This window comes from Buteo buteo, chromosome 15, assembly GCF_964188355.1.
Source record: "Buteo buteo chromosome 15, bButBut1.hap1.1, whole genome shotgun sequence".
Classification (NCBI taxonomy): Eukaryota; Metazoa; Chordata; class Aves; order Accipitriformes; family Accipitridae; genus Buteo; species Buteo buteo.
The window spans coordinates 30,808,169-30,824,305 of NC_134185.1; the positions used below are offsets into that span (position 1 = coordinate 30,808,169).

At 41.1% G+C, this 16,137-nt stretch overlaps 1 protein-coding gene across 5 annotated transcripts in view; it reads right to left on the reverse strand.

The window, feature by feature from the left end:
• The window catches only part of MRPS5 (mitochondrial ribosomal protein S5), a 67,565-nt gene that overhangs the window by 22,045 nt on the left and 29,383 nt on the right, over nt 1-16,137 (reverse strand). For all 5 annotated transcript variants that reach the window (XM_075046919.1, XM_075046915.1, XM_075046916.1 and 2 more), the window contains one exon: nt 14,146-14,180. In XM_075046919.1, the coding sequence (XP_074903020.1) occupies nt 14,146-14,180 (35 nt within the window). The remainder of the gene's footprint in view (nt 1-14,145; nt 14,181-16,137) is intronic.

The window sequence follows — 16,137 nt, forward strand, 5'->3', positions numbered from 1 at the left end:
CTTACTGAAATTCACACACAAAAAAAAAAAAGAAAGCAAACCCCTGAAAATTCTACTGACATCACTAGGTACAGATTAGGAATGAGTGCTTCTGAAAAATTCCACCTTGCTTTCACTAAAATAAAGATGCTGTTAAATTCAAGATACACATATATTCTAGAGAGCACTTTGAAGAAATATCGGCTTTGCTAATTGCTTATTCCGAGCTATTTTTCTTCCTGCAATCTTACTGCTTACAAGAACAAGCTAAAAAACCAAGCCCCCTAAGATGAAAGTGCCTGTGGAAACAGGCTATTTACAGAAAATGCAAAATAATGATGAAAGAAAGAGAGTGAAGTAGAGTGATCTCCCCAGGAGCATCAAGAGCATACTATTCTTGCTTTGCACATACTTTTGTCTTTCATTGCAAATCTGAATAATTACTTGTACAAAGAAAGAAAAAGTTGGCATGTGTGTTGTCAAAAACAAAGGATGTGATGTTTGCAGAAACCTACTCAAGAATTATTCTTCTCCCTTTCCAGAAGGTGGCAATAAAGACACATGCAATGAGCTTCTCCAGAAGCCTTCCAAAAACTGCACTTGTCAGCTGTTTCTGAGCAGCTCTGAAGGAAAATGTGTTCAGTCACCCATCACAATCAGTGCTATTGCATCTCTCCTGAAACGCTGTGAAGGCCCTTTCAAGCTTGATAATGCACACAGGCAGCCATGCCTGCTGGAACGACAGTGTCCTTACATTCTCCCCACCACAGCCCCGTGCCTCCTGACGTCAAAGCAAGCAGTGCTCTTCTGGAGCGTGCTCACAACGCTTCCCGTCCCCCTTGGAAATAAAGCATGCACCTGAAAGCCCACCACTAAACTGCACTGGAATTAACAAATACAGAACGAACAACGTGCCACTTTTAAAACAGCATGACCTCTGAAAAACCACTGAAACTAAGACACAATTACCCCCATTTACTAGATTGCCACTCAAGCCAGATTTAAAGCCAATTTTTAAAATTTGAGAACAGATGCATGCTCAAACTTAACCACAGCGTACCTCAAATTGACTGTCTCCCTGTATCCACTGTCTAGTGGTGATAATGCAAATTCAACTTTAAGAGCTGAGGGAAGAACCACACCTCTCAAATACAAAATGAAACCACCTCAAACATTTATTAAGAGGAGAAATGGCAAGCAACAGTTTCAAAGGCAGAACTGAAAGTGTGGACATAGGCTACGGTCAGAGACAGGCTGCTAAAGGTTACTGTGATTTCAAGTACTCATCAGCTGTTGCACTCTGTTAGAAAAAGGTAAACACCCAACGTACGCTTCCCTAGAGGTTTTGTTCTTGGAAAAGCAGAATGAATGACAGGCCAAACTGACTACCCTTGGCCAGTCCTCCTTTCTAGAAATCATATTCTAGACATGATTTTTAGGAACCTGCCACCTCTAGGCCACACTGCTATTCTTTTGTTGCTGTTACGCAGAGGAGAGGGTCTGCACAGGCTGATCCCCCCGCGGCATACGGACCTCTGGTCCCAATACTTCTCTAAGGTACAGGGTGAGACGAGATAACATGAGAGCAGGGTGCAGTGCTGAAAGAAAAGCACTTCCATGCAAGTGAGCCTAGAGGGGCTCAGGGACATAGCTAAAAGGCTTGGGAAGCCAGTTACCCCAAAGAATTGAGTAATAAACTTGTAAACAAAAATCAAGCCCATGTTAGCTAGATCATGTCCATATCAGCCTTCTCTTCTCTGTGAAAAGCACCAAGGGCAGAGCAGATTTGTACCACAGTGACAGAACATCTCCCAGTTGTAACTTAAACCTACCGTACCTGAAAATCAGAAATTGCACAAGCTAGCTGGAGGGCAGAACTAGTATTGCTGACAGATGACAAGGGTGTCATACGGTTTCCCTAAAAGTGTGCAAATGGTGGGCAGTGGCAAGGGCAGTGCTTCAGGAGAAGGCAAATTAGTCTGTCTTCTGCTATGACTACTACGATGCGGCCCTCTCAAGGAACAGCTAGCTGGTGGATTTATCAGTCCATACTGATGTTTAATGTAAGTGTTAGGGAGAGCCGAATTCGGTAGCCCAACGGAGGCAAGGCTGCCATAGCTCCATGCTCCCAGGTCCAACAAGTAGGAAGGTGTTAAGGGATGTGTCAGGAGTGGAAACCACCTCCCGCAGCTCCAGGCCTGGGACTTTGTCCTGCCTGGCCACTGGAGCCCACTCCAGCAGGTTCAAAAAGTAGCAAAGCTGAGTATATATCCCAGAGACACACATGCAGGACACTGACATGTCCGGTTACTGTCTGTCACAGACAAGGCACTGCCTGAAACAGCATCTACACAGAGGACTTGCATAAAACCTAAGTATAGACAGTCACGACCCTTCCTCCTCTTCAGCGGGTAGAGACTGAAGTTCACTAGTGCAGGCACATACACACCATTCTCTTGATTTACGAGCACATGCACATTTGCAGATCCCCTGAGAGCCAGCATGGCCCCTCTGTCCATCTGATACCGCTGCCCAGGCCCTCTTACCCGCTTCACGGACATTCTACTTGCCGGCTGGTCCAGCTTGGTCCTCACCAGCAAACACGCAGTGCTCACGCGCTCGTCGCACCGGCACTCTGCATTCGCACGTCCCCCCGAATACAAGCAACCGGTCCTCTGCTTGCCTGATGCCGTGCCTGGACCTCAGGCTTCCTACTCACTGGCTAGTAGAGCTTGAAGTTTGCTAGTAGATTGCATTCCCCTGCTGCCCCAAAAAACCCCAAACAAACATCAGGTTTGGGGAAGACACAGACCCTCACCTCCCTGCTCCCTCCACAGCAGCTGGCACCAGGCAGACGGGCTGTGACCTGCCGTCCTGCTCCAGGCACCAGCGCTCAGCCCCAACTTGCTTCATTTACCCTGGCCCCCCCCAGTAGCCGATTTTCAGGACACACACCGTTCCTGCACCAGTGGCTGGTGGCAAAGACCCTCACCTCCCTGAGCAGCTTGCACTGAGGCCCCATTCGCTCCAGCTGCCGACAACACAAGTCGGGGTGCCCACACCCCCAGCCTGACTGCAGCTGCTGGCACCAGTTTCGCTCCCACTGGTCCCATCATGTACCCAGCACTCCAGGCTCAAATTCCGTAGGACCTTCCCTCGATCCAGAGAGCTATGGCCCCTCCAAACACCGATGCTAGGACCCTCACTTGTTCTAGTAGCTGACACCGCAGGCCATGGGGCACCTGCACCCCCCGTCCGACTCCAGTTGCTGGCCCAGTGTCCACTCACGCCAGACCCCCCGAGAAGAAGTCCTTGCACTTAGTCCCTGCAGACCTCTCACACACACGCGGCAGAGTGAGATTAGACAGAGAGATAATTATGAAAGGATTTAATTAGAAGATAGACTGTGGTGATCAGGTGCAGGGCTCAGACAAGCATACTGACTGGCCCCATCGTAAACGCAGCCAGCCCCTGTTACTCTCCTCCTTTCTGCCTCTTCTTCCTTTGTTCCTCCCCAACCCCCTCACCTCCACATTCCATCACCAGTTTGCACAGTTCCAATGACACCACTCCAACATCCCCGGACCCTGAGGTTTGCATCCTTATCAGCTGTGAAGTACTGCTTTGCCTGCAGCTTTTTGACAGCCCAACAATGAATGCCACCGACAAGGTTTGCTTCTTTTCTTTGGCTGCATTATGCCTGTCTGTCAGGTTTGTGTCTCGGTATATTTTGCTTACAGCTTCCCCCTTTTTCTTACTATCCCACTGGACCTCTATAAGATAATCTTAATTAAATAAATATCCTCACATTTCTTCACAAACCCTTAGCAACTAGCGTGGCTGACCTGGTTTGATTCTCATTACTGCGTGCCTTACAGTTTGTCAGTCAGGTTTACATCTCTGTATGTTCTTTTTTATGGCTTCTTCCTTATTATCCCTGTTTTACATTGAAAAGGTCCTTAACCATGCACCCTTAAAGAAGGAGATGCTCTCTCCATTCATGTACCCTTACAGAAAGATGGGAATGCAATCCCAGTGGGCACAGACATAAACACACCTATACAACACATATACGCATATATACACAGCAAGCCCTGCAGATCAACACAAACAGAAATGAACAGCACTCACACAAACACAAACAGCACTAACAACCTCATCCTGTTCCTCTCTCTGGCTGATCAGGATGAAGGTTCATTAGTGGGAAATATATATACTCCAGTTGCTGGCACTTAGACCCCCATACACACACGTGCACACAGTAAACAAGAGTCCCTAGCCCAAGAAAATAGTTAGAAATTGAGTTTAGTAAGATGTCAGGACAGACTGCACTGATCAGACACAGGTGATGGCAAAACAAGCATACTGACCAGCCCTGCTTACATGCGAGCCACCCTTTCTATCCCCTTATCCCTCTATTTTCCCACACTTGTTCCTCCCCCAAATCATCTAGATCCCTCCCTTACTCTCCCTTTGGTCCCTGCCCTAGACCTCCCGTAAGTCTTGTGTAATAGTGAAATGCTCTTCCCCTGCATTCTATAATGTGTCCCCAAACCCCTGGCGGTAACCCCCCCTCAGTCTGTGGGGTGCTCTGGAAAGCCTCATCTTGATAGATGTCAACCCTGGACCACAGGGCTGAGGCTACTCCTGTACAGCCCCGGGAGGAGCCAAACAGGGCGTCTGTTTCTCTGAGTCTGTAATTTTGGTTCCCTTGCCTGCCTCTGTGCTCCTCTGGTCTGTGCAGATGAGCCACGGATGCTGTTACGGCTCTCCTATGATGGTCCTGGGAGGAGTGCCGGCAGGGTGCTACGTGGGTTCCTCTACCTGCTATTGCCTCTCTGCTCCTTTGTGTGTGGGCAGACAGACCTTTTATCACATAACCTAACAGCCAATACTGTCTCCATTTTGGTCATCAGTAGAATAAATCAAGCGCTCCTCTCTCGAAGAATCTGATTCAGTAGCTATGACCTCCGAGAAGCAGGAAGATTAGAACCAGCCATCCTGTTCACGGCGCATCCATCCCCCAAGGACACAGTAAGTGGAGAAGCTGCAGGACAGAAAATAATCTGGACTCCTCCACCCCTCACTCAGCAAAACAAATCAAAGTTTTTGACCAGATAATTGAAGTGTTTTTCATATAGGCTGACTGATCACAGCTCTGGGACAAACCCCAAGTGCAGTTCTCCTCCAAATTAGTAATGAGCCCAATCTGCAGAGAAACTACTGACTAAACTGTGTTTAGTGCTGATAGTTTTCCCGTCACATGTGTGAAAAACTCTCTTCTATAACTCACTAGGAAAAATAACCTAGCTCAAATGTCCTACTGACACAGCATGTGTCTAAATATGACTTCATACTACAGCTTACATCTGAGTACAGAACCTTTGGATTAACCGCACAATAATGCATGCTCAAAGCCACACTATATCTGAAATGGCTTTGTTTCCTTTTCAAAGGATGATCCATAATCATGCAGAATTATAATTCACTTAGAAGCTTCTGAATGTTCAAAATGCCAATTATTTCACCCATGCAGGCTGACAGGTAAAAGAGATAAAAAGATTTAATTATTTAATCAACAGAACCAGTTGAAGGTAGCATCCCTAAACTCTACTTCAAAGACAGGCCAAAACTCTTGAGAACTCCAGGAATATCAGAAATAAATTCTAGTGCACAGCTCTGACTGCTCATTCTTTCCCGTGACAGGTTGCTTCAGGTGCTATCTTAAAAACTGTCTGAAATTTTCATTGTCAGTCTAAAGACACTGTCAGTATCACCCAGGGAACAGAAAACTTCCCTGTAGTTCTAAAAGCAAAATCTAGAGCTCCAATACCCCCAAAAGTACTTCTGAGCCAACATCTCATTTGAAGTCAATTATTACTCAGAGAGTATCCTGTATACCATATAATTTTTCAGTCAAGAATGTCAAACAATGGATCTCAGACACTGTAATTTCATGCAGCATTTCCTTTTCACAAGCCTGTTTTATTGTGCTCTTTGCAAAAACAATAGCTAGAAAACAATTTCCAGTGACTTACAAAAAGAAATGAAGGTTTTAGACTGGATATTAAGGAATATTCTTTTTGTCACAAGTAGCGAGTCTACCAAGATTATTCCTGTGGTCTTAAAACAAACAGGTACTCCTGGGTTTTTTGCTACTTCGTTGAAAGCTGAAACTATGGCCTTATATTCTATTAACAACCCCCTGCTGCACTGAGACAATTTGTTTTTGTTCAGTGGATGCAGAACAAATGACTATGGAGTGATACAGTTGTAACTCTCTTCTGTGTTCATATTCCCTACAGTTGCATGCACTTTTGTGACAATACATTTAGAAATACTTAAGACAAGGTCCTTCATAACATTTTGACGCAACAAATCTTTGTTTTTCTGACTTTACCCCTGCTTTCCACATGCCAACATAAAGCTACTGTTCCTAAGCCAAGTCAATTCTCCAGAGCTTGGTAAAGAAAGCCTAGTGGTTCCTAGTGTCACCATCCCTGAAGAGTCCCAGAACAGAATGAGAGTCCCCACTCAACCGATCTTCTCTACTGCCCCACTGATATTTGCCATGGGCTGGATTCAGATGATTAAATAAGTACAGGTGGCATTCAACTGCAAGAACACAAACTTCTGCTAATCTTTGCCAGCTAGGAATAGTGACTCTTCACTCTACTCCTGCTCAGATTTTGGCTAACACTCAGCTCATGCTAAGGCCTGATATATGCTGGCAGCAGCTCGGTCAGGTTGAAGTGAGAGCAACATGTAGGCAGGACACGGTGGCCAGGAAGGGCTAAAGGTCCTTATGCAGCCACTGCCACCTGCAGCTTACTGTCCCCTGCAGCCATCTCCCTTGCATACTGATTGTCTGGCAGTTTGTTCAGAAACCCCTAACTCATGGCACTGGTAGACACCAAACTTCCAAGTTGGAAGGTATAAATATTTCAGCTTACCCGAAAAAATTCTGAAGTGGATCCGACAGCAGCCGGACTGCTGAAGCATTCATGCTGCCCAGTGTGGTACAGGGGACGCCCGCAGCGTGACAGAGGAGGAAGGATGAGCACTCTTACTGTTGGCTTGGCAACTGTTTTGCTCACAGACGCAAGTTACAAGTTTCAAGTTATGAGTCATGAATTAGAGAACTTTTGAGTTAGAAACCTCATGAATTAAGTGATGAACTAGTGAATTCATACGTTAGATTAGTCAGTACAAAGGGGACTGAGCGCTTGTTTGGTGTGTTTGCTTGTTTTCCTTCCTAGTAAGCTCATAAAATAAAGTTTAACATACAGAGTATGTTGCCCCATAAATTTGAGTGATCCAAATGGACCATGACAAGCACACCTAACACTACTTTGCACACTTGCAGCAACCCGCATCAGATGCGGGTTGTGCAGACCCTGAGGAGAAAACTGCTTTTTTTCCCCGATTGCTCTCTTCAGTCTTGCTGCTCGAAAGTGCCATACAAGAGCTGAAGTAAATGCTGCATCAAAACAGGTCTCAATCAAAACAAACATGCTTGAATCCAGCTGAATGTCTTAAGAAAACAGAGGAAGAATAAGCAAATGACCAAACTCACTTGACAAAAAGCCGGCTTTAAGAAATTACAGGTTTTGCATGAAGTCTTGGCACTTCAGGACTCAGATATGAACTGCCAATACTACGATACAACTCTGTGAAGCATACCCAATCTCAAGTCAATTCAACTAAGAATAAAGTCTGTAAAGAATACTCCTGAAGGTAACATGGAAAAAAAGAGAGAGAAGATTTAGGCGACAGCCTAGAATCTGGCTTCATTTACTGTATTTCTTCCCAAAGGCTTTCTGTAGAGTTCATCACTAACTCGATTCCTGGAAAAATATCATCTGTATGCTTTTCAGAATACGCACTCAATTACCCACACAATGCAATTTACTTTGACTGATTCTATCTAAGGAAGAACCAGTTAGTTATTTTTATTCTGCAAGTGTTAAAAAAAGATCTTTTTTGTCCTCTCTCTTTCCCCTCCTTCCCACACTCTTAGAAAGTAAGACCAAACAAACAAAACCCACACAAACACCCAAAAGAAAAAGGTCCACATACAGTTTTACCTACAAGATAAGAAAGAATAAGAGGTAACCCTAAACTAAAATAGCTACAAAACTATTTTGTATTTTAAGGACCAAAAAAGATAATACCAACATCCCAGTACCCAGCTCATGACATATGCAGCTCTGTATATGAACAAAAGCACCAGTGTACTTATACCTGCAGAAAGCAGCTTTTGCTTTAAGGATAGCATCAGTGTCTTTATGTTGCTGCTTTTTGTACCATTTCTCTGCACAAATTGAGCATATTGCCTGACCTGAACTTCTTTAGCAAGTCTATACCTTTCTGTAATTTAACACTTAAACACATGTCAACATTTTTTTTTTGTTTAAAAATGACAGTACCATATCCTAACCATCTGCCTAAAAAAGGGAACTGGAATGGTTGCACTGACCCAGTTACAGTGGGGCCATGCTTGCACAAAATTCTTCAAGTAAAGTTGTCTTTATTAGAAACAGGTAACAAAAATAAAAAAGCATGAACATAACAGTAAGTGATCAAAAGGCAGAGTTTTCACAACTTGCAACGAGCAACTTCAGTATTGGACAAAAAAACTGAGATCTGTCTTTTGCAAAGGGCATTATTTATAACTTTATGTTCTCCCTTAGAAAGGTCCCCTTTGTGAAAGATTCAAAGGGCCACTAACCTCATGTTACGTACTTTCAGGCCTTACCGATTACTAGGTCTCACTTTCTAATTTTGATTGCACTACAAGGCAAAAACTATCATAACAAAGGATATCATGTTGACTACTTTTTTTACTACGTTACCATGTTGATTCTGGAGAAAAATAGAAGAAAAATTAATCTCGGGATAGATGATACATGAAATGAAGCCTTCCAGTTAAAATAAGAATGGCATATGTCAGCTACAGCTGTAAATTTTAATTACCACTGTTATTACATTATGTTAAACAACAGCAAATACTGCCACCAGGTCTATTCACAGAAATTCTTATGTGAAATACATGAGCAAAACAGGAAATATGCCTTCAGGTTGGCAGGGAAAGAAACAGGTAACCCGTCACCTACTCTAACACAATAGTCTATAGGAAAGCCAGAAACAAAACCGATATGCAGTCCCTGGGGCTATCCCTTAACACTCACTCGAGTTAGCTTTTTCTCTATGACAACTTTAGCTCTAGTTTACATGAAAATCTGACCTTGTCTGTACTCTATTCTACAAGCAGGGAAAAATCAAGTTAGCTGTTCTGTTTCTACATTATAAGAAAAACACTTTAATAAGCAATTTCTCTCTTTTAGCAAGAGAGCACAGCCTTTCTAGTGCCATAATTACAACAGAGAGGGGCTTTCGTATCTTTGTTCATAAGACAGTCCTTTATAAATGGCTTTCAATTTCTTGCTGTAAAGTACAATTTCCCAGCAAACATTATTTTAATCTCCTGTACTGTTGTGAAGAAAAAAGATAATGGAAAAGACATACAGAAATAGCAACACGTATGCCATCTATTTAAAATAAGAATACTAAAAAAATCTGTTTATTTCAAAACTCATACTTGTCATCAGAAAATTACAGGACTCAATTATCTTGGGCTCACTGCTGGCTTTGAATATAGACGCTTTTGCCGCTGCTGCTATTTTTCTGAAAAAAACACTGCTCTTTCTCAGTTCACATCTGTGGCAATCTCATATAACAGCCTGCTTCTAAAAGCTTTTTTATTATTCAGATATAATAAAGCATTGAAACAGATTTCTATAGCACATAGAAGCATTGCATAGCAACTTATGTTGTTGTTTAATCTAATGAATTTGACTGTAAATAATTATGCCAGCAAAGAATGGCCAATTTTAGTAAATACCTACTATAGTATCCACACTGACAGTCAGTTGTGACATGTCAGAGTAACAAAACAACAGCCACTTTTCTGCAGTGCCCTTTCAATTAACTGAAAACACTGCCAACTGCAGGGCTCATTAAGAAAAATCACTTCTTCTATGAGCGGTGCTCATGCAACTCAACTGTTACAAGTTGCGTTCCAACACAGACACAGATAAAGGTTAAGTGGTCCAAATGGTCTTTGCTATATCAGAGCCAAAGCCCAGAGTGCCCAGTCCACTCCAAAAACTTATTTACTTAAAGGAGCTTCAACAAATTGTGTGGGTTTTCCAAAACCCACCACAACAATCTACTGCATGTACAGCTACTCCCAATCCAAGAGAAATCAACAAAAATAGAGAAGGCTTTTCTGATTCTTCAGCATCTCAAATGAAACCACACACGCGTCTGGTTTGTGGTTTTAAACCTGTGAATAAAAGATTAATTTTGCGTGTTAAAATAGGAATGCATAAAAAGTGTACAGTGCAATTCAGGACATCTCATTAATGCTCAAGTAGATGTTAATTTTTGTTCCGTTTATCATTCTCAGTATAATCCCTAAAATACTATTAAATGGGAATTTGGTATGTAAACAGATCAGATGATCCACTTACATATGATCAGATGATCACCAGCTTTTTTTCCAATAATACCATCCTTTAAAAGCTGTTTTGGGAAAGTCCAGACATATGCACACCAGGATATGCAAGAAGGTATAAAAACATGCAACCCATTTATTATTGCAACAAACCACCTGTGACTTTAAGTGCAAGTTTGCTACTCATTTTATTTTCTATCATTTCTAAGCAAATCTGACAAGGATGTATTAGAGATGCCTGAGAAAAGAGAAAAAATCTTGATACCAAAGCCATTTGTATAGGTTTATATTCATGTCTGTTTAGATATACATGACATTAAATGAGAGCATTAAATACGAACTGCCAGTGAAGGTCAGATCCTTTAATAAATATTATTTAGACTGAATACACTCATTAATGGAAAAGATATCCCTCATTAAACTAACTTTAATTTCATCTGCTCTTGTGCATACCAGTACCACTTCATATATTCTGCTGAAGACTCTGAAAAGTCAAAGTTGATCTTAAACAGCAGTTTAGTTTTAAAATAAATAGTGATCATATCCAAAGAATAAAATAGTTTTGTCAAGATAACAGAAGGGACTCTACAAATACTCATCTTACTCTAAGTGCTAGAACACTAAAAAATTAAAAATAAATTAAAAAAAAAAAAGCACAATTCGGGAAAAAAATTACTCAGGCAGCAAGGCAAAGAAAGGTCTACAAAAGAAGTTTAAAGACGACTGACAAAAAAACCTGAAAAAGAAACTATTTTTCATTTGCAAGGATGTTATCATCACTCTGAACAGCAGACATTGGAAAGTGCTTTTGCTTAGCATCTTCATCATCACCATGGAAGAGCACTGCGGAGTAGCAGACGTCTGAGACAATGTCTCCATAATGCTGTTTCAGGGCAAACAGAACACGGGGAAGAAACATGAGCTCAGTGATGGGAGGATTCATTACATTTAGGGGAAGAGGGGACTCTAGAAACGAGGAGAAGGAAGGAAATAGATTTTTAACTCGGGCAGGACATTTGCTAGAGCCCTTTGGAAGTTCCAGCAGGAGAGCACTGTTTTCAAAGGCATCCGATACAGAAAGAGAAAAGTTCAACTGCTGGAGGGAGAGGGAGAGATGGACTGGGTTACAGACTACTCCCAGCTGCTGCCAGGGAGGAAAGCATTCCTCTTCTCTCATCACGTACTCTGAGAATAGTACAGGGTTGATTCATGCGCCAGAGTACTTGCGTGACAAGGTTTAATTTCATTTATCAAAGCACAATCCAAATTTTGACAAACAGTCCTTGGGAATTCATTTGGTCTGTGAGAGTTCAGTGGCAGTTACCGGAGGCTCAGACTATCCCACTTTGGATGCCGAATTACGCGAAGGATGTCACCTTACCGTAGCCGTTTCCAGAAGGGCAGCACGAGCTCAGGAGCACCCTCAGAACGCCCCGCGGGGACGCCTTCCTCCACCCTGCAGCCGACCTGAAGAGCCACCGGCAGAGTCTCCTGCTCTGGGGGGCTCCGCTGACTGCCGAGGTGGGCTTCGGGGTACAAGGAGCTGAACGTGGCTCCAAGACCTCACCCCAGCGTGAAGCGCTGCGAGTAACACTGAATTTCTCCCAGCCCCTTCTCCTTCACCGGTAAGATCAGGACTTGTGAACAAGAAAGACTTGGAAAAATCTTATCTGGGGGCTTTCTGATGCCCCCAGCTGGAAATGGTCAATTTGCCGCACCGTAGAGGGGTTTGCTTTTTAATGGATTAATCATTTTAGTAAATATCAAGTCCTTTTAACACATTAGGTCTTGAAATAAATAAATAAATTTGAGATTTCAGTTGTCTAAAAAAGAAACTTCTGGACACAGAGTTGGAAATGATTTGGCAACTGCTACCACACATCTCACTAAAATTACAATGCAAGTAGAAGGGAAGGGAACATGCAAGAATAGAGAGCAAATAGCTGTTCTCACTTCCAGAGCTGCTCCCTTTCTGGATGCTGTACGTCATCTGCTTCTGGACTGGGAGCAAGTGAGTCACAAGAAATCAATTTATTTCTGAAGTCATGATTCCCCCCAACAATGCTTATACCAGTTCTATGGTTTCCATAGCAACTAATGTCTTTGAAATGAAAGAAAAATAATAAGATAAATGGGAAGCATAAAATATCTTGCGATAGTGTGGGTGTGTGTAGCACTAATTGTTAACAGTCTGCTCTGGAATGAGTTGCAAGTTGCCTTCTTCAGTAATGGCTTTTTCCATTGAGAAGTAACATGGGTCCACATATCTGCATTACTAACACTTTGTATTTCACCAGTGAAAAATTATTACTGATGGATTACCCTGTTTTCAAAGAAAAATCCACCTTAATCATATCTGAAATAGGTATCTTCTCTGACCACATTCTGAGCGGTGTTTCTGTTGAAGTCATGAAGAATTTGGGCCACTAAAGAACTTTGGTAGCATTAAGGTCTTTACCCTTTAGCTTGAAGTTTTGCTGTCAGTCAGCAAATATCTTGAGTGACATGGATTTAGTAGTCACCTAATATCACTTCACACCAACCAAGGAATTGCATACAACCACTTACACGTTGGAAAGTTACTGTATGTTTGAAAAAGGTGTCAACGTCATGAAATGTAAGAGATTAAATATTTTTAAATCTCTGTAGCTTCTTAACTTACCACAACAAAATTATTCTAAAGGTGATTCACTGATTTCATTAAATACCTAAGACATGTAGAATGCATTTCAGCACATATGCTATTCTTTAAAATATTCCATGCTTCCATTAAGAAGCCCTAGTCAGCCAGTCAAGGAGTTCCAGAGTACAGAGAATAATTCTATGATGTCCAGCCAGGATTAAGTTAGCAAGATAAGCGCGTGGGAGACAACCTTACTACTTACAAATAAAGATATCAGCATTGAAACCATGTATTAGATCTTATTTACTAAAAACCAGAGACAAGGAAAATACCGGAACATAAACATCTTCTGTCAGTTACTAGTTTTGATTGATATTTTTAAAGTGAGATGATACAATATAATCTGTTTAGAAATGAGGATGGAAACAAGACTTGCATTAGTCCAGTCATACCCATCATCCTTACTCTGTCAATAAGCACAATAACAAAGTGGATATAAAACCATGAATGGGAAATTTTGTCAGAATATTTTTCCCAGAAGATACAAATATCATAGTTTAAGACATCTAGGACAAGTGAGTATTTTATTACTGGAGAGGCACACAAAATGGGATCTTCATTCCACTCGCTCTCTGCCCTGTGCTGCTGCTCCCCCTCTTTAATTAATTAATTATTTTACAAGCAGAGTTATACAACTTCCAATTTCTAGTTTTGTCTGAGAAATAACCCTAACACCTCACTAGGTTCCCTACTATGGCTCTATGTGAACTATCAAAGCTTCATCTGCAGGCATTTGCCATTTCAGAGTTTCTCAAAACCACCTCTGAATTAGATATTATTTGCTCAACAAAGAAGATAGCCCCAATGAAAAGAATGACAGATTATGTCATGCAGTTGAAGCAGAATACCAGAGTAATTCCTATTGCTATAAGACTGACTTAGCAAAGACTGGTTAAATAATTGCAAGCGCAATATAAAATAGTGGTAATTATTTAAAGTCCTTGAAAAGATTTGTAATGCTTACCTCAATGACTCTTGTTTCAAAATCTTGGTAAGTTTCTGTTGGGAGAAAAACAGGATGTTACCTTTCCTTGTATTACCTACCTATCAACACAGCTCCCTGTAGGTGATATAATTTGAAAAGGATACAATTTTTATGTAACTGCAATTTATGAATAAAATCTCAGCAGTAAGGAGAAAAGGTAAGAATACTTTGAACAAACATATCTAAAGTGAGCTTTATTAGTTGCTTCCTTTAAAAAATGCCTCAAATATGTTTTTTTTACTTGACTCCATTCATTCAATCTCTTTTAGAATAAGGTCAGTGAAAAAACAGCATAAAGCTCTTATTTATAAAGCATTGGGGTTTTTTCATTTCTTCAGTAAAATCAACTTACATGAAGAAAACTAGCTTAAATAAAAAATCCAGTTAAAATAACTTCCCAGAAAGTGTAATACTAGTTGTTATAATTACAATACAGCTCCTGTTATAATTAAGACATGACAACTGTTAAACACATTCGTTGTGCTCTATTAGGGACCCCAACCTCCAACTGCAATCAATATCTCATCTTTTTTAAGTACAATACACACAGGGAAGTAAGATGCAGTCTCCAAAGACTGTCCAACCTAAATAACCAGAGTAGCACAAATGAAGAAAAATAATCATTTTTAAAAATGGTAAAGCAAGACATACAAATTTAAACTGCTTTGTTTGAACATCACACAGAAAACAAAGCTGACAGAAGAACCAAGACATCCTCAGAATCTGTCGAATATTTTGATCACAAGCTAAGCTATACATCCTCTCCAAACTAAATCTGAAACTTTCTTTTGGAAATAACTGCAACTCACCACTTACACTGAAGCATTTTTGTTAAATTATATCTGATATTCTTCCTAATTCTTTCCAACTGCAAAAACACTATGAAAAATAACTATCCACAGCATGTTATGAGAACAGAATATTTTGAGTTTTCACTGGCTGGCAGTAAAAACTGCCTTCTTTCCTGACTACTGCTCTAAAACTGTAAATGAACCCCAAACCCAATGAGCAAAGGCTGTAAATGGTTAAAAAAACAAAAAGGTAAATCACCAAATGGGTCACTGCCATTGTGACCGAACTATTATCCAATATTGTTCAGAATATTCTGAAACTTGTATCAGAAAATCAACGGGGATTCAAAGAAAGTATTCAGAGAAGTATTTCTTGATACATATTTCTGTGAAATTCCAGAAAGGAGAGGGGAAGGATAAAACAAAACAATACATAGCTACTTCAATTAATCAAGAATCACATAGCCAGACTTTTTTTTTTTTTCTCTTTCAATTTCAAATTCTGCCTGAAAAACAGTCTTTGCAATCAAAGACAATTACAGCATCATTTATTTTGTCTAGTAACAGTTAAGGAGTTTTGCACTGTAAAATAAAGATCATTTCTATGTCACATCTGTGTTTGAGTCTCTTCATCACAGCGGTAATGAAACATTGAATACTCTGTTCAGGTGAATATTACCTATTCAGCTCTACGTGGTGAACATACTCTTTTCACTGCACAGAAAGTAAGTTTCTGCTCTGTCATTAGAAGGGACTTCAAAGCAGTAAGATGTTTTTGAAATGTCTTACAACATTGTGGGGGAGGAAAGAGCAAGAATAATGGAGAGCTCTGGGCACGACATGGGCATCTACATGTACTGCCTCCAAAGACGGTGAGACAAACGAGAGGGCACAAAACCATGCAAACTGCAGCCCAGTCAGATCTTATCCATAGGCCTTCATCCCTGACACACGCTGTAAGAAAAGGCAGCAAGCAAATCCCTTAGGCTTGGCTTTCAGCAGCCCCACCAGCATTTCTCAAAATCCCTTTTATAGCACCAGTCAAAAATGCTGCAAATCACGCATAGTGCCAAAAAGATCCCATTTTCTTTGAGTTTCTGTTTCAAAACCTGATGACCACACAAACGCCTGAATATAAATGGCAAATACATTTGTTTATTTTATGCCATTGACAGCATAC